The sequence below is a fragment of the Falco naumanni genome, chromosome 1, assembly GCF_017639655.2.
Source record: "Falco naumanni isolate bFalNau1 chromosome 1, bFalNau1.pat, whole genome shotgun sequence".
NCBI classification, from domain to species: Eukaryota; Metazoa; Chordata; class Aves; order Falconiformes; family Falconidae; genus Falco; species Falco naumanni.
Window position 1 is genome coordinate 117,195,890 of NC_054054.1, and position 18,802 is coordinate 117,214,691.

At 51.1% G+C, this 18,802-nt stretch overlaps 1 protein-coding gene across 1 annotated transcript in view; it reads left to right on the forward strand.

The window, feature by feature from the left end:
• The first annotated feature begins 8,276 nt into the window (after positions 1 to 8,276).
• SHISA6 (shisa family member 6) overlaps positions 8,277 to 18,802 on the forward strand; it is a 245,721-nt gene continuing 235,195 nt past the window's right edge. Inside the window, 2 exon segments of the mRNA XM_040580616.1 lie at positions 8,277 to 8,360; positions 8,362 to 8,954. Of these exon segments, the coding sequence (XP_040436550.1) occupies positions 8,277 to 8,360; positions 8,362 to 8,954 (677 nt within the window).

The window sequence follows — 18,802 nt, forward strand, 5'->3', positions numbered from 1 at the left end:
CCTTCTCATCCTGCGGGCTCTGACTCAGCCACAGGACTCAGCAGGATGGGAACAGCCCCAGCAGCTGCCATCCATGTGATACCTACTGTAACTGCAGCAGACTTTGTTTTTCCCAGGACTTTAGTTTCTCCTTAAAAAGCTCTTGCAAATCCATGCAGCACAGCCTCCCCCGTCTTTGTGTACTGACTACAAAGCAAGCCTGATAGTCTAGGCATAAAATACAAGAGTCCTATTGTTTTAACAAGCTGCAGACTCCATTTTAGCATCCTTCTAGTCCCCCAGTACCTACAGCCTGGCCTATTTCTGCTGAACAGTTCCCTTTTCTATCCTATCCTATCCTATCCTATCCTATCCTATCCTATCCTATCCTATCCTATCCTATCCTATCCTATCCTATCCTATCCTATCCTATCCTATCCTATCCTATCCTATCCTATCCTATCCTTTCCCTGTAGGATCTCACAGTCTGCCCATCACTATAGCTTCTCTGCATCCTCCAGAAGTACGGTAAGCAACATGTCTGTACCCCCTTCAGGAAACACTCGTGCAATTAAGCATTTTATTTGGTACGTTCTGCTTTGCCTTCTGTGTTTATGTTAATAAGAACACTGGAGCAGCAGCAGAGGGGCAACGTTCTTCAACCACTGGTAGGTCATTCTGGGTACCCGACCACCCATGTAATTGGGCAAGAGGAAGAGAGATTCGTTACTGATCAGAAGTAACAAGAGGTCTGAACTATGACCACTGCAACAGAGCTACTAAAGTGACCAGAGAATGCAATGGCAATCCACACCTACAGAAGGTGCACGCTGGTTGTGCATGTGACCTTTCCTCCAAGCAGGCAACACTCAACTGCTTCCTTCTGCTTAGCATCAGCTCTGCCTTGCTCAAGTTCAGCTGAATCACCTCTTCATTCCTAAGAGGCTGTTGAATGGTTTAGAAAAGCAAGAGAAATTCCTTCCCTGGAAGAAACCCTGGTTTTATCTGTGAAGTGTTCAGGTAATGTTTAAGACATTAGTGCCTGGGGTCTGATTTTACCTTTTTTGAGTTGATGTGTTTCCTAGGTCTCTACTGAAGTGCAGGAATGCAGAGAAGCTGTTGAAAGGTGACCTGAAAAGGCCCTCCCAGGCAGAGTGATATTGTCAGTGGAGCAGGTAGGTAGTTCTCTCCAGGACTGATACCCAGTTCCACAGTGGGAGGTGGGCACCCAGAGCTGTGGGCTTGAGTCATAACATGACAAAGGTTTCAAAAGTGCAAGTGACAGCAGAAGAAAAGGCTGATAGAGAAATGCTCTTGGTCTGTAGTGTAGCCACAGAGGCAGCTGCAAGTGCTTCATTGTGTTCAGCTTGCATGTCCCAACTGATACTGAATGACCCTCATACTCTTGGCTTCCATCCTCTTTGCTCTTTCAGCATAGGTATCAGAAAACCAAGGATACTGACACATGCTGCTTAGGTCCTGAGGACAAGCACTTGAACCTAATCACTCAAGCTGATGACTTGCTGTTCTATGACTGCAGGAGTATGGGTTGAATTTTCTGCAACCCGGGAGTCTTCAGGTTTGCAATAAAAGAAAGGGTTCTTGTTTATGTGGTAGTAGCTGGGAGTACCATAACCACAGCTTTCCTGAGATTGCTGTCAGCCCAAGAAGTCTGGGTTGTTCCCAGTCTTAAGAGAGGGTCTGGAGCCTTCCTGCAAGGATAAGACAGGTGTGTGGGACAGGTAGCAATGAACTGTTACAGTCCTGGGTGGTCTGTGAGCAGATGAGGTCTGGGATCCACAATCTTCCCAGCTACAGCAGGCTGCAAACGTACCCTTCTGTGGCATTTCAGTGCCTGGTTTCTACTGCTAAATTAATACATCCACATAAAACTGTCATAACTGAAGAACCACTCTTGGATGAGATGTTTGGAAAAAAAGAAAAATGCCTCTTCATAGTCTGAGCCTATTTCATCCTTGGTAGCCTGGGTGAAGTGGGTATGGGCACAGGGCTGGTGGAGTTACAGAGCCAGGAGGTCATCTCAGCGGAGGAAGCTATCCGAGCGCCTCATCACACTGCTGGGCTTGGAGACATGCCTGTGATCATCACCACCAATGTTAATATCTCTCATTTTGTGTTATCATCTGCATCCAGCCTGTGGGTAGGTAATGACTGTGCAAGGTGTTGGATGCATGCAATCTGGTTCCTTCCATCTGCTTCTCTGCTGACTTGGACAGTTTCTCCTGGCTCAGACTGGTTGGTGATACAGTGCCTTGAGCTGTAGGACAATCTGAATGGAAGAGTGACTGCTGGATTTGCCAGGTCCTACGAGAAGGTTGGGCCTGTTGGACAGTGATGGAGTGGTTCCTGGCTAAGTGCCGTGAAGAGAAGAAGTCTGCCCTTGTGTTCATGAGACAGGTTGGTGCCATCATGGTAATGGAAATAATAACATGACAGTAATGATATGTAAAAGAAAAACTCTCACCAGTTTCCCTCCTGTGCCCATACAGCAAGATAAAGGAAACTGACCACCGATCTCCAGTATGGGGGCAAGATACCTGCATCAGTCACATGCTACAATTAACTGGCATATTAACTTCAGGGTGTGAGAAAGACCCAGTCTGTAGCAAAGTCCTAGTTTGCAGTGACAAATGTAGAAAGCCAAAGCAGTTTAAAATATCTTCCCCAAACTGATGGGCAGGCCTGGAGGAACCGTTGTACAGTAGATACCAGTAAAGGAGAAGCAGCCCATACTGAGGTCTCTGTATTCCCCTCTCTCTGCCTGGATCCCCAGGGGTTGTCACATATTGCAGTGAATAGTTGGAGGGTTTCCCTTGTGCTAGAACTTCAGTTACTATCAAGAAGGCACCACAAAATTTCACAAAGTGCAGACATGCTACCAGGTGAATTTTTTGGGGGTGAACCGAGTTTCTATCAGGTAAGAAGGGACCACAGGATGACCTTAGAGCTGGCTTTCTGCAAGCAGATCTTCTTCCATGCACGGAGGAAGGAGCAAAATGCCTCTGGTACCCCCACATCAGTGTTTGCTGTGTAAGTGTATTTTAGAGTAGTTCAAAGCAGAATGAAAAGGAAAAACAGCAGAAAACAATTATGTGAGCTGTGTGGGCATCAGCACTGTCTCCCTACACAGCACAGAGCATTACTGGTGGAACTCTGTGGGTCTGGCCAGTCAGTTTTGTGCCCGAGCTTCTTCCACCAGGAGAAGGCACTGAGCCTGTGTCCATCCACCTGATCACAGGACCTCGAGGTTTGCAGAGGTGCCATGATAAAAGTACTTTCTGAAGCCTTTTCTGTAAGAAGACCTGGATAAATAATGAGGAATCAATCATTTGCTGGAGAAGTTTCTTTGTCTTCTGTTTACAGATGGCCCACATGGACATTTCAAGTGAGTGCATTGATGAACTGCCTGGCCAAAGCTCTTGCTGGTGAGACGCCAGTGACCTCACTGAATTTCTCCCTGGATGCTGGGCTGCCCAGTCTATGGCACCTCCTGCTGCTGACATTGCTGCAGGCAGCAGCAGCAGCATCTTCATCCCCCAAGCTGCACAGGTGGATGAGCTGCAAAACCTCGTGCACCGCTGTCAAGGGCCTGGTGGTCTCCTCCCCCTCACTGAGGCAGAAAACCGAGGCTTAAACACTGAGAATACCCCAAAGACAGACACATACGTCACGGCTGTAGGACATCATAAGCCTGTGGCTTTCTCTGCCACAGTGGCTGGATGGATAGGGAAAATGAGAAAAAACAAGATGTTCCCATGGGTAGAGATAATCACAGTTCCTCAAACACCACAAAACCGTATAAAGCACAGAATTCTCTCAGGTACCAGAGAATAAACAAACACTAAAAGCTGATGAAATGTCCCTTTTCTTAGCTAGTTTCTTGTCCCTTCCTTTGAAGCAGCTGCTGAGGAAACTGCGTAAGAAGCCGGTCACATCTGGCACTGCCGACGCTGCTGTGTGTGAGAGCCCTGCGCCTCTGTGTCTGCTGCCACTGCACTTGCTCCCCTCACATTTCCCTGTCTGGTTTCCATTCACTGCCTGCCTTGTATCTGGGAGTAAGCAGCTTTCTGCTTGTAACAAACCTGGGATACACCCTGCACCTTCCCTACATTCATGAAGCAAACCCATATCTAGTCAAGCAAGAAAGAATTCAGCTTCGTGGATATAATCCTCCGAACTCCTATTATTAGCTTCTTGTAGCTACATTAATTTTAGAAGAAAAATTAGGTCCAAAGTGCTGGGCTCATTTTAATAAAGATTCACAGTCACAATTGAATCCCTTGACGAGGAAGAATCAGCTTTTGAGCACATCAGACTCATTACTAACTCCTCACAAAGTCATCAGAGTCCGACAAGTGGCAGCAGGGAAAAGGGGCTAAAGGTGAATGATTCTGTGTAGGAAATTAAGCAGAAGTTACTGAACTTGCGCTTCCCTTCACCACCAGCAGCCGCGGCATCTCCAGGAGAGAGATGAAAGCAACCAGCAAAGAAGATAAACAAGAAAACAGCTCTGAAACAGGCATGCTGATAAAAACAACCTGGAGAGGATGGGACTTGAGATAAAAGAGAAAGCACTGGAGATTTTGTCGTGGCTTCGAGGTGGGGATGTAGTTAGGGAGCAGAGCTGCTGTCGGGGTGATCTTCCCAGAGTGTGGCTAGGTGGGGAGCAGAGTAATTTTCTCCCACAAGTGTCCTGGCTGTTGTCATTCCCTTCTGCAGCCAGCAATGCAGCTGCAAGCCCCAGGAAAGTCCCAGAACCTGACACTGCTCCTTAGTTCCCTTCTTTCCATATTTGCTTTAGCTCCTTCCATCCCATTATTTTGGTGCTGGGTGCAAGGCAATGGAATTATACAGGAAATCCATGGAGACTTTGTCCTTCTTTAGCATGCTTATCGATGATGATAAATTGAGCAGTAGGCGGGAGAGACATCTGGATGTTTGATCATTACCTTGATCTGATACAGCCATAGCGGTATCACAGGAGCATGAGGAGTCCAAATTTCAGCCAGTGCTGGAGGCTGTGCAGACACGCTAAAAACAGACAGGTCTCAGACCCCAAATATTCTGTGGGGCAGAATACTTAACAGTGCTGTTCTCCAGGGAGCTATCGTTTTGTTAGACATGTTCTGTGCCCTTGTAACATTTAGTGTAAGGACAGAGGAGCATCAACAGTTTATGTCTCGAGAGCTGCAGATCTTGTCCCTGAGGACTGCCTTCAGCAGGTGGCCTTGCCCACATGGAGAGGATGCTGGGTTTTCTTTAGAGTGATAGCTCCTCTCCCAGCGCAGCGCCTCTGCAGAGACCTCAGCTCCTGCATAAGTGTGCAGAGAACAACCAGATGAGGGGGAGATGCAGATTATTACATCCTGATGCTTCCTACACTTTGCAAAGCACCTACCTTGGAGAAGTAGGGGGAGAATTTCACAGCAGCTGAGGGCTGAAAATGCCTGTCATGGTGATTTTGATGGAGCCATGCTGGGGAGCTGGAGGGCTTATGGTGTTTGGAGATGGCCTCCCAGCATCAGCCAAATCTGCTTTACACCCTTTGCCGTAAGGTTTTGGAGGACACCTATAATGGGATCATAATCCCCAAAGGGAGGACAGATGAGCTGGGCTCACAGTATTCAAGGTTCAGAAGGGTACGCGCGTTAAAGCAGCTTAAACTCCCACCCGGTGGTCCCCTGCCATGCTGGCCTTCGGCTGCCCTCTTCTGCCTCACTTTTGGGGTTGGGGTCAGGCACTGCTGAGGCCGGGGGACCCTGTGGGGTTGATTTACCGGTGAGACCTGGTACTCCTGGGGCCACTGCAGTGTGTCTTCTTGAGGAATGAAGCAGTTGTCTGATTCCCCCATGTGTCCCCAGCATCAGAGCAGCTTTAGATGGCAGAGCTAAAGCTTTCTTAGCCACCCTCACAGTCCGTGGGGTCTCCCGAGTCATAACACAGCCCCAGCCATGACCTGTGGGCATTCAAAGCTGGGTAGCTTGAGGAAATGATGCACAGGGCAGGTGATTTTTCAGCGGAGGTTTCCCCCTTCTCTCCACTGCTCTCTTCCCCTTACACCACCCTCCCTGCTCTCCTGAAAACTGCTCGCCTACAGCTACAGGGCATCCCTTCAGTTCCCGTCTTCATGTGCTTCTCTTTGCTGTGATTCCTCTCTGTCCTCTGTGTGTCCTTACAGCTGGCAATGTCTTGTATGTCTTCAGGAAATGTTTGTAAAGGCTTTAGTTTAGTTTGCAATGGGACATGGGGGAAGCACCAGGACTTTGAGGAAATTCAACATGGGGGCCCAGCGGCTCGCAGCAGTGAAACCGGCAGGAAGCTTGCCAAAACTGCCTTAAAAATGTGGTGCCTGTGCCCAGGTCCCTGGGTATGGCTAGCCCAGGGCACTGCTACCCATCCCTCCTGCACCCCAGAGCTGCCGTGGAGGGGAACCGGTTTGAAGAAGTGGGGGGTGTATCAGACAGGCTGGGGTGGGGGATGCTGCCTTCCCCACCCCGAGTGCAATAGCTGAGCCCTTGCAGCAGGGAACTGGGATTCAACCGGTCTCAGCGCACCTTCCCCGGCAGGTGCCGACAGCCCCAGGCTGGCGCAGCAATCCCTGTGAAGCCTGGGAGGCATGTCTCTGTGCAGGGGGTGGCAGGGCAGTGGGGACAGCGTGGCCCTGGTGGGCAACACGGCCTGACAGCCCGGGGACCAACATCTGCCCAGCACCAGGCTGTGCTGCAGGCACTGCCCTGGGAGGGGAACCTCCTGGAGAGAGGAGGGAGCTCTGCCCCCCAGCTGCCTGGGGCAGACCTGCTTGGGCATCCAGGCTCCATTAATCCCGGGAGCCCGCATGTGGACCTGACCCAAACAACCTGTGTGCATATATAGGGCCTGCTCATACACATCCATAAGGATCAAACCTCCCACACATGCAGTGACAGGGAACGTATCACTGTGTACGTCCAGAGGGTCCCTAACACTCCTCCAAACCTCTGGGGTCTACATAGCCCTCAAATACCCATAGGGACCATATTCCCTGCACACACTGATCCATAAACTCATGCACACACCAAACACATGTTATAGGAACAACACCCAGGACACAGACTACTAGGGACCATACAGATCACAAATCTCCAGCCATCATAGCCCCCGCATGCCGCTGTGGGCACTGCTGTCCCATGCACAGCTGTAGGGGCTGCACAGACAGCTGACCCAGTGGGACCACGTGCCATGTCCATCCCCGTAAGGACCGCATCCCCACGGACACCACCTCCTCACCTACCCCTGTAAGGACCACATCCCCACGGACACTGCATCCCCACGGACACCACCTCCTCACCTACCCCTGTTAAGGACCACATCCCCATGGACACAGCATCCCCACAGACACCACATCCTCACCTCCTTAAGGACCACATCCCCATGGACACTGCATCCCCACGGACACCACCTCCTCACCTCCTTAAGGACCACATCCCCACGGACACTGCATCCCCATGAACACCACACCTCGCCGGACACCGCATCCTCACCCCCCACCCCGGACAGGTACAGGGGCCATACATCACGCACCCCACCAGGGACCACGCCCCCCGCACACGCCCGTGGGGCCCCTTCCCACGCGCGGCCGGGGCCGGCGTCAGCACCCCGAGCGCTGCGGGCGGCCGGGGCCGGGACGCGGAGTCCCGGGCGGGCCGGGGGGCGGCGGGGGGCGCCGGCCCGGCGCGCTGGCGGAGCGGCGGCCCCGCGTGTGCTGACGCCGGCCCGGAGTGATGTCAGGAGCGGCCCGGCAGCGGTGGGCGGGCCTACCCCGGAGCGCCCGGCGCGGCGCGGCTCGGCTCGGCGCCCGCCCCTCTCCGTGCCCGGCTCCGCGCCGCTCCGCCCCCGCCCCCGCGAGGAGCGCGGGCAGCCCGCCGGCTCCGCGGCCCCGCTGCAGTCCCGCTCCGGCATGGTAAGGCCGTGGGCGGGGGGCGGGCGGGGGCGGGCCGGGGTGCCCGGGGCGCGGCGCGCTCTGACCCTCTCCCCGTCTCTCGCAGCCCCTCGCCGGAGCAGCACCGGCCGGCTCGGGACCCCCGCCGCCTCGAGCCCCGCGCCGCCGGGCTCCGCCGCTCGCTGCGCGCCGGCATGAAGCGCCCGGCGCCGGGCAGCCGCCGCTGAGGAGCCGCGCGGCAGCAGCGGGACCCCCCGCGCCCCCCCATGGGGCAGCGCCGCGGCCGCTGAGCCCCCCCGCCGCCCGCCCGCCGCCCCCCACCCCGCGCCGCGCCCCGCGGCCCCCGCCTGGCCCCGCCATGGGGCCGCGGCACCTGCTGCTGCCGCTGCTCCTGCTCTCCCTGCAGCTCCTGGCCCTGCTGCTGGCCGCGCAGGCGGCCGGCCCCCCCCCGCGCCAAGGGCAACCGGACCCAGGGGGCGGCGGCGCCGCGGCGGACCCCCAAGCCGGGCAAGGAGCTCCTCAACCAGACGCTGGCGGGCCCGGGGGCTGCCGCCCCCACGGCGCTGCCCGGGCGCGGCAAGGGCGCGGGGGGCGGCAGGACGCCCCCCGGCGGCGGGGGCGGCGGCGGGGGCTCGGCCCCGGCGCATGAGACGTGCTGGGGGTACTACGACGTGAGCGGGCAGTGGGACAAGGAGTTCGAGTGCAACAACAGCCTCACGGGCTTCCGCTACTGCTGCGGCACCTGCTTCTACCGCTTCTGCTGCAACAAGCGCGCCGAGAAGCTCAACCAGAGCCTGTGCCGCAACTACAAGAGCCCCGAGTGGGCCCACCCCACCACCGCCAGCGGCGCGCTGCCCGCCGACGGCAGCAACGGCGCCGACGGGGACGCCAACAAGTACGACCCGGACAAGGACAGCACCAACGCCACCGTCTACATCTCATGCGGGGCCATCGCCTTCGTGCTCATCGCCGGTGTCTTCGCCAAGGTGGCCTACGACAAGGCGCGGCGCCCGCCCCGGGAGATGAACATACACAGGTGCGGTCCTCCCCCTGCTTCCAACATCCTTTCTGTCTAGGGACACCCTCCTCTCCGAACGTTCCTCTTTTGCACTGCCTCTCCCAGTCTTTCCCCTTTGCATCGTCTGTCCAAGTGTGTCCCCATTGCGTTACCCATCTAAGGGGTCCTCCTTTCAACCACCCATCCAAGCGTTTCCCATTTGTGCAATGTCCAAGCATTTCCCCATTGCATGACCCCTGCAAGAATTCCACATTTGAACTGGCTGTCCCAAGTGTCCCCTTTTGCACCACTGTCTGACGGTTCCCCACTGCCCAGCCTGTCCAAGGAGTCCCCCTTGAAGTACCTATTTGAGTCCTTATCCTCTGCGCTGGCTGACTATGAGTTTCCCCCCTTGCATCTCCAAGTATTTCACCTTTACAATGGCTGTCTAAGGGCTCCCCTTTTGCGCCACCTGTGCAGCTGATCTTCCATTGTGCTGTCATTTCGAGGGGTCCCCCCTTGAACGCCTCGTCCGAGGGTTTTCTCCTTTGCGAGGGCTGTCCGAGATTTCCCTCTTTGCACCACCTTTCCAAGGCTTTTCCCTTCCCACCCTCCAGCCAGGAGTTCCTCCCTTGCACGGGCCCTCCAGGGACAACCCCACCGCTCGGAGCGTCCCTCCCGCCCCGCCACCCGTCTAGGGAGCCGCTCAGCCCTCCCACCCTGGGGGCAGCACCGCGGGACCTCTCCCCTTACTCCTCGCAGCACCCCTCCGCGGCGCGGCCCCGCCTTCAGCACCGGCGCGGGGGACAGCTCCGCGCTGCCCGCCCTGCGCGCCCTGCCCGCGCTGCCCTCCCTGCCCGCGCTGCCCGCGCTGCCCGCGCTGCCCGCCTTCCCGCTCCTGCCCGCGCTGCCCTCCCTGCCCGCGCTGCCCGCGCTGCCCGCCTTCCCGCTCCTGCCCGCGCCCCACGCCGGGGCGCCCGGACTCCCCGGTCTGCCCTAGACCCCCCGGCCCGTCCCGGCCCGCCCCGCCCACGCGGAAGTTTAGACTGAAGTGCCAAAGACATTGCTCTGCCTGCTCCTGGCGGGCGCCTTTGCCCTGGGCTCGCCAGAGGTGTTCGGGAGAGCGGCGGTGCCAGGCCATGCTCTTTTTCTTTCCTTTTCTATTTCTTTTCCCCTCTAAATCCAGATAACTCAGGCTAGAAAGCTGTCCTTCCTAGGTGGCTGCTAGGGATGTAGTTTGGTATCCTTTTCACGGTGGTTTTACACATTGCTTAATAAGAGAGAACACTCTCGACGTGTCAGAGAAAATCCCATTTAAAAGCAGAAGCTCAGGCTTCCGTAATGATTCTCCCCTCAGACAAATGCACGTACTCTCTCAGTTCGTGTTTATTTTCTGGTGAAAAAGTCCCCCTAGATAGTGTGTGTACCTCTGTGAGGTTCCTATGCTTGAACATAAAAACTGGTGAGGAGCTTCTTTATAAGAACATTTGTGAGCATGAGTGGGGAAAGCCCTTATCCCTAGCAGATAATGCTTAATGAAAATTATTTTGATAAATAAATTTTAATCAAAATAATTAAAATAACTGACCACATTTTTAAGGCTGAACTTCAATCGCAGGCAATAGAGTGTGATGGGAGAAATTTTAGCTTTTTACAAAGAAAAAGAGATGAGTGACGCAGTTTTTATTTGTTTGGGAAGATGTGTTTTATTTAGACTCCTGCCTTCGTAAGATGGCACACACAGGGGTGCTGGCTGGTGTGGACTACTGGGTCTTCAATGAGGACAAGTAACGCTGGCTTACACCCGCTGAGGGTCTGGCCCACATATTCAATCACAAACTCACCTGCCCCTTGTCTCTCCTTTTGCAAAAATATAACTCCAGAGTGTTAAAAACATTGTAGTATCTTTTAGGTCACTTGTGTCTGTACAGTAAAGGGTCCTGAAGGTAGCTTAGTCAGAAACTACGTTCTTTGCGGTCTTTTCTTAACTAAGGGCTAGTTCCCCAACTGTACGGCTCTTTTGGCATCAAGGCAACTTTGTCTGGGCCTTATCTTCACACTAAATTTGAAAATATGACTTGGATAACTGTATGCCACTTTTGCTCTAGCTCCAGTGGGCTACAGGGTTGGATCCTACACCCTTTGAAATCAGAGGCAGTGTTGGCAGACTTGTCTGAATTATTCTTGATGTTTTCATTCCTATGATGCTTGCGTTCCTTTATTTAGATAAGGTCTGGTAAAATGATTCACCTGTGTGTAGAAGTATGAATGGCAGATTGAGTGCTTGGAAAGCTTGACTTTCAGAACATTTTAAGGAAATGATTGACTTCTATAATGTGGTAGCTGGTAAAAGATTATACCTTTCAGAGCTATGTTACCTGAACTTGATCAAAATTGCACGATGGTTTAAATATTATGAAGTGCACCTCCAGCAGACAGGGTCTGCATCGGTCTGAGGAATAATGCTGCCAGCACTCCAGGCAGAATGTAAATTGGAGGAGTGGAATGGTTTGTCTTTGTCTCTGAGAACTGCTGCTGAGTAACAGGGAGGGAGAAAATCAGAATGTAGTCAGATATTTCTATCTGTTTGTGGTTGTGTCAATTGGAGTTAAGTGTAACATCCAGAATAATGCGCTGTAGTGATGACAAGTGCATTAGATCTCAGCATGTATCCCAGCAAAACCTCTGGGAAGAGCAAAACAGCAGTATAAACAGAAATTATTACACTGGGCTAGAAACAGCCCCTCGTGAACAGCATCCCCCATGCAGGGGAGATTAAGCAAGTCGTCCTTGCACTTCACCATAAGCAAAATCACACTTTACATTTTATTTCATCGTAAATGGTTGGTTAGCAGTACTGTGTATAGATGTTGTTTCTCTGCTAAGTTCTCACCCAGCTTTTACAGAAAACCCTCATTAACTCAGTTAGAACATTTTGATGGAGACAGGGCTCATTTGATGTCTTTTGATAAAAAGGAGGGTTTACAAATTCACAGGAGAATCGTCACTCTCATGTGAAATGAAAGGCTGTCTGTGCACTGAGATATGCATGTGCATTTAAGAGCTGGAAATCTGGTCTTGTTTTCAGACGCTGTTTTCAGGCACTACCACGTACCTTTAAAGAAGAGCCACTGCTGTGATTCTGGGCTGAGCAGTGACAGTAACTGATACTTAAGTTCGTTTCTAAGAGCAGTAAGTGGAAGTGCTTTGAAAAACATTAGCTAAAATATTCATATTTTACGGAAGCACTTGTAATGCTTTAAACTTAGCTGATTTTTTAATGATTATAGGATCTTTCAGCCTGACCATATATGACTGCCTCTTGTCTTGATCTTGCTTTGGAGTTACATAGCCAGAACTAATGCACGCTGGGCTCCAGGTAGAAACTGGGGCTGATTTCTGAGAGCTGTACCCTGCAAGGTTTTATCTGCTATTGCTCACTGACTGCATTTGTGAGGATCGTTTGTTTTCATCAGTTTGTCAGGTTTTTGTTGTTTTTTTTTTTTTTTCCTCGAGCATTTCTTACATGGGCAGAGTATTTGCTCTACTTTCAGTATGGCAATGAGTTAGGGAATCTTTGACAGTGAACAAGGAGTGTCAGCTGTTTGTTTTCAAAGCTGGGTATGTTTTTCTGTAGCAAGGAGTAGTGACCCAGAATATTCTCTTCCCCTGGCCATGACCCTAAATCCCCGCGCTACAGTAAGTAAATAATTCACTGTGGTTAGTATCACTCTATGACCCCCATTTAGCCCTCAGCAACAGTAACCATTGCACTCTCTGCCGAGTTAGGAATGCACAAATTGGAAACTGCTTATAGTTTGCAGCTAGGGTTTGAAACGTTACCAATTGCTTGCCGCATGGGCAGCCGAAGCCATTACTTGCAAGCCAGAGGGAGACAGTGGTACTGATGGCCCTGGGGCAGTGATGGAAGCCCAGCTGTTCTCATGTAGCTGCTGAGAAGCAGCGCTGGGATTTTCCTCGGCAAACTAGCTCCATATCCTGCTAAAAGGCCATCTTCTGTATCTGTCCTTGCATGGAGCATGTCTGGTCAGTGTTTTGGCTTTTGAAAGGGAGGAGGGAAATCAGCACCTTCTGTTCCTAGTGCTTCTCGTTGCCCTATTCTGAGGGCATCTTTGTTGCTACAAAGAGGAAAGATTTTTGTGTTACTGTTTTCTTTGGTCTCTGCTTTTGCATCCTCTGCTCTGTGAATAACAACAGAGACTGTTTTTATAAATGAACATCCTTTTCCCATGCAGAGTCCACAGTTAACTTGATCAATTTCTTGCCATTTTTACTCCGTGGCTCTGAATTTCAACAGGACTCAGAGGCAATGGATCGGTTTCTCCACAGATCCGGGAAGGCTGCATGCAGTTTTACATGATGCTAACTTAAAATGCAGGATGTTTTCTCTTCCTGCAGGCTGCATCTCACCACAGCTCTTGGGCCCTACGGTCGCTAGAGAGGTCGCTGGAGGGTAGCTAGTTTCAGCCCTCTTCGCTAAGGCTGGAGCCTGTGAAAACTACCTCTCTAGACTTGGTTTTTAAAAATGTGATCACAGCTGGTTCATTCAGCTCTGCTCTTCGCTGGTACGTGTTGCTTCAGCCAAACAGTCAAACTTCATATCTCCCCCAGGACAGAGAAAGCGCTACGAACACATGCCTGGTCATAGCGACTATACAGAAGATTTTCTTTCTTGGGTGCTGTCACTGCTTTCTTTCTCTTTCCACTGATTTGGGTTTATGCTGTGCTTCTTTTTACTCCACTCAGTCTCATTCATCGCACTCGTGCCTTTCATCTACTCTTTGCCTTGCTTTGTAGTGTTTATTCCTGAGAGTTTCTGAGACTCTGCAGTGCCCTGTCCCTCTCACAGGCACAGAACACAGGTCCACAAACACGTGTCAGACTTGACTCAGGTAAAACAGAAAAAGGCACAATTGTGTGACCGCAGAGAAGTCACTGATGAGTAGTTCTGCTGTTTCAAACCAATACTGCACCTTAGTGTATTTGAGGTAACTCCTGTGCTGGGAGAAGATCTGAATCCTGTCCTGTTTGCATTGATGAATTGCCTATTCCCAGCTGGCCAGATCAAGGCAGAATTTATATTGGTATGCATGTACCTGTACAAAATATTTTCCCTTTTGCTTCACTTTACATATACTGGGAAAGCTTCAGTCTGAAGCTCTGGTCACAGTTTGCACAGTTTGGTAACTGTTTTTTCCCCATGCTTTCCTCTCTGACTGTTTTATGAAGAACCTGGGGCTTTGGGAAGAGCAGAGGCTGCCTGGCTGCAGACTTCCACTGGCTGCTTCTGAGTCTTCTCCTTTCTTTTTGAACTTCTCCCAGCAAGAGAGGCTAGTCTCAGAAACCGCGCTGCCTTACCAAATCATTTCAGTGTCTCTAATTCCCATTTATTTGGTATTTTTCTGCTTTTTAATTAACTTTTTCTATTGGTAACCCTCCATCATAAGGTGTCGAGGGAATCCAGGCTAGCTCTGAACTTCTGTATTTTTTAGCTTTGCAATCTTATATCCTTAACTAGCAGTTGATCTGTGGGTCTTTGGAGAGCAGATGCCTTTTAAAACTTTGTTTCGCATAAGAAGATCTGAACCTTATCAGGAAAGTGAGATCATGGTGCTTTTTTGCTTGCCTTTGCCCCTACTCGCAGAGGCAATCTGTATTTCCTTAGATGTGTGCACTGTATCGCATGGAGGTCTCAAATGTCTCATTACCCAGGCAGATAAGCCTGGGATTCTTTCACAATAAATACTTTGCTGTAGTTCAGCTCCTGCCTGAATCGCCTTTGTTGCAAGGACAGGGCTTGTCAGAGAAAGTACAGTTTTAGTCAATAAGTTTAAAGTCCCTTAATTTTGCTTACAACATAGGATTTGGTGCAAAAATAGGTATCTTGTGGATGAAACTTCTTTATGCTTTCATGAGCTTTTTGAAGTGCTGCATATCCACCAAGAGCTTAGTGCATGCAGATAGGCAAGCACAAACAATAACAGACCAAAAAACTTACCAGCTGAGTTCTTAGCACAACTCCTACAGACTTTCATGCCTGTAAAATACCTAGCAAGACCTGCTATTTTTATTTTATCTCCTTCCCATGATCACCGCCAGCGCTCAGTTCCTTCTCTGTACAGCACCACTGCCTCTGGTTCTCCCCAGCACTCCTCCCTTCTTTTCTGGGTGCATCTCTTTGGCAGAGAGTCCTTTTTGCTCTCTCAAGCAGAGAGGCATGCAGCCAGGTGGGCTCTGGGGCCCGAGCCTGAGAGGGAAGGTGGGTGCTGGAGGCGCAGTCCCGGTGGCACAGCCGGTGGCAGCCCACCGTCTGCCTTGCCACGAGCTCTGAGCCTGCAGCGATGCCGGGGGACGGGACTTCTGGGGGCAGCGGCTTCTTCGTGCCGCTCGCTGTCCCTAGGTAGCTCAATAATGGTTTAGAGGTAGATCCTGACCCTTGGTGCCCTGGCCACTTTCTGCTCAGTGTAACAGCTCTCTGCGAAGAAACATCGGTTGGAAAGATTGATTTTAACTTTTTAATCACAAAATCTTTACGTAACAGTATCTTTCTCTTTGGACCTGCTGTATCACTGTTCGAAGGAACTGGTATTACCTGTTGTGAGTTTAGTGACTATAGTAAATTTCTTGCCCACATCACATCAGTAGTAGGGCACTTACTCGATTTGTACTTGTGCAAGATGTGCCATCTAAGCACTGCTAGTATTTACTGCCCTTGATATATAGCCTAAAGAACCTGTCCCAAAGAAGAGCTTTACTTCCCAGTTGGTGATTCTGCCGCATGTTATGAAGACAGGAGAGATGATGACTCACTGCAACAGTTGTTTTCTTGTCGATTTAACAGTGCAACACCTATACTACTTCTATTTCAGCTGAAACGTATTTTCCACATACATGCCTCCATACAGTGGGTGCATGTCTGTGATGTAATTATGTCACCCATGTGTCAGTTTTGAGTTCACCAAGAAAAGTGAATCAGGAAAACTGCCAGCCTCATTCTGCTGTCATGATCTGGGGTAATGATATGGTCCTCAGTACATTCGTAACCAGGCTTTCATTTAAATTTGTCATTAAAGCTGGACTAAATTCCAGGAGCTTCACGTATAATTCTTGTATTTAGCACAAAGATTTTTCAGAAGACATCTGACTTTTCCTTGTAGTATTTATTTTTAAGAAAGAATATTTCCTCACTTATGCTGGGTGCAGGTGCACAAATGCTTCACTCATGGAAGTTCTTACTCCATGGGTGCATTCACCTGTTCTTGTGTGTACATACATGCATCCACCACATGCCCGCTCAGGTTGCTGTGACAAACCACTTCCAGTGTTCCTCCCCAGAAGCCCTGCTCTGAAGCACCAGATGCTCTTGTTTCTGTCAGCTGCAGAAACCAGTTGTCCCTTTTGCTGACCTGGGACTGGTACATCTCCAGTACACCGCTGAGCCCTTGCACTTTCAGATACAAGAGCTACTTTGGCAGAGTCTCTTCCATGTGAAGGAATCTGCCTCCCAGAAGGGTTTGCTGGCAGCAGCATCCCCGTGTTTCCCTCCGTGTACCAGTTTGCAGTGGTGTTTGTGTAACCAATTAAATCCCCATCCTTCTGGTAGTAAGATCAGAGCACCCTCAGAATGTGGCCAGACACGTGCCCTGAGGGTGATGCCGAGGAGGCAGCAGAAATGGGGAGAGCCGATGACAGGCAGTGTACCCTTGCCTTCTCGTCTGCTGTTTCACAGCTAGCACAGGGGAATAACATGGGCAAGCGGTGCACAGCCTGCAGAAACTACAGCGTGGGAGCCCATCTCGTAGGGCAGCACAGACCCAGCTCAGTGGAAGGCAGCATGTAGCTCAGTGTGGCCAGCATTGGAAACTTCACAAGGCACGCAGCAGGTCTGGGGACAGGCACTGAAGAAACCATGAATAATGCAGGGCTGTGCTCTGCTCGACTTGCTGGTGACTGAAATCTTCTCCCTTGGAGAGACTTGTCCCTTATAGGTGAGCTGGCTGCATGGCTGGGGGAACCACCTCTCTCCGACTGCCTCTTCCTTTCCCGGTTAGTAAGAAAGCATAGGGGGATCTTTAACCTCTTTTTTTAAGGACTTGCCTTGAAATCCTGGCTGTGCTGAAGTTGGCTGGAGTTCTGCCACAAACTCTATCACAGCTATGCTTTTAGCAGGCTTTTAACTCAGCCAGACACTGCTCTTCTTACTGTACTCTGCCAAATCCATTTGGTCATTCCTTTTCCATTCTTCCCCAAATTCATAGGGACATTGAACAGGCAATTCTGTTTTCTATCACCCTGTGTGTGAAGTCTGCAAGACAGGGGATTTTCAGAAGGCAACTCAGTGAAGTTTTGAATGTGTACAACCTGTGCTACTGGAAGTAGTCAGCTCTTCCCATCGTTTTTTCACATCCAGCATCCTTAGACTTCTCTACTCCAGTCTTATTTCCCACAGGCCATATCCTGGCCTGCTGGGGCTGTCACCAAAGCTGCCCTTGTCTTCAGTAGAAGGAACACCTGTGCCCACACTTGTTACGAGCAATTAGTGTTGAAAATCTGTGGGTATCAGGAAAGCAGGACACTGCTTTCAAAAAAGACTGTGGTAAGGGATAACACTCCTCCAGCCTGCCATTACCTTGTTGGTAATTAAGACAGCAGGTTAAGTTTCTCAGCTGGGTTGGTAAGTGGGCAGGGTGTGCTGAAGCAAGCTGGTCCTTCACAGCCCCTGCAACCTCATGCCTCAGAGCTCACGGCAGAGGCAAACACTGATGTGTCACAAACTCTCTTCTTAAACCAGACATTCCTCCCTGTTTCAGCTGCTCTTTGTCTTCCCAGGATCTGTGTTTTTTCTCTCCAGCCCAAGAGAGGAGGCTCATGTGTGGACTGGAGCTATCCCCATCAAATACAGTCCAGAAAGTCCTTGCTACCCCTGGGGCACTGACATGAATTCTACATTTCCACAGATAGGTCCTGAAAAAACCTGACAAATTACCAGGGATGGCTGGGATGCATTCCTTCAGGTGGATCTTCCTTGGCCAGTGAAGGGGGCACTAGACAGGGAAACTGGGCTCTGGTCCCAGCCCTGCCTCAAGCTCTCTCAGTGATATCAAGCAAATCCTTCCTCCTTCAGCCCACAGAGCACTAAAAAACAACAAATTTCTCCCCATGGGTGCAGGAGACAAGCAAATTACCGCACTGGAATGGCTGAGGTCAGGAAGCTAAGGCACTGGAGGTGGCGATGGAGGTGTTTCACAGTGTGAAAGTTACTGTAGGAAAAGCCACTTACAAAAGTGGACCTGGAGCCCTCTCAGCCTGGGTCCGCTGTCAGTGACATTGCCTAGCCTGAAGAAAGCCCACTGGAGTCATTCCTTTAGTCTGGATCTAGGACTGGGATCAGCTCCCTGGTGGAGGTTCTTTCTGCTGGTTTTTGAGGCCATTTCTTTATCGTGCTTGGGGCTGGACCCTCCAGTGGGACAGCCTGGTTTGGCTACACGAAGTCTACAAAATCACAGAATTACTAAGGCTGGAGGCACCTCTGATCATCAACCAGCCCAGACTCCAGGCAGGGTCAGCTAGAGCAGGTTGCCCAGGACTGTGACCAGTTGGGGTTTAAATGTCACCAACGATGGAGACTCTCTGACCTGCTGATGCAGTGTTTGAACACTCTCAGTGTGGAAGAGCTTATTATTGTGCTTAAGTGGCATTTCCTGTATTTTAATTTGTGCCCATCGCCTTTTGTCTGTCACTGAACACCACTGAGGAGGGCCTGGCTCCAGCAGCTTTACAGCCAGCTATCGATACACATCGATAAGATCCCCCTGAGCTTTTTGTTCTCTAGGCTGAGCAGTCCCAGCTGTCTCAGCCTCTCCCCC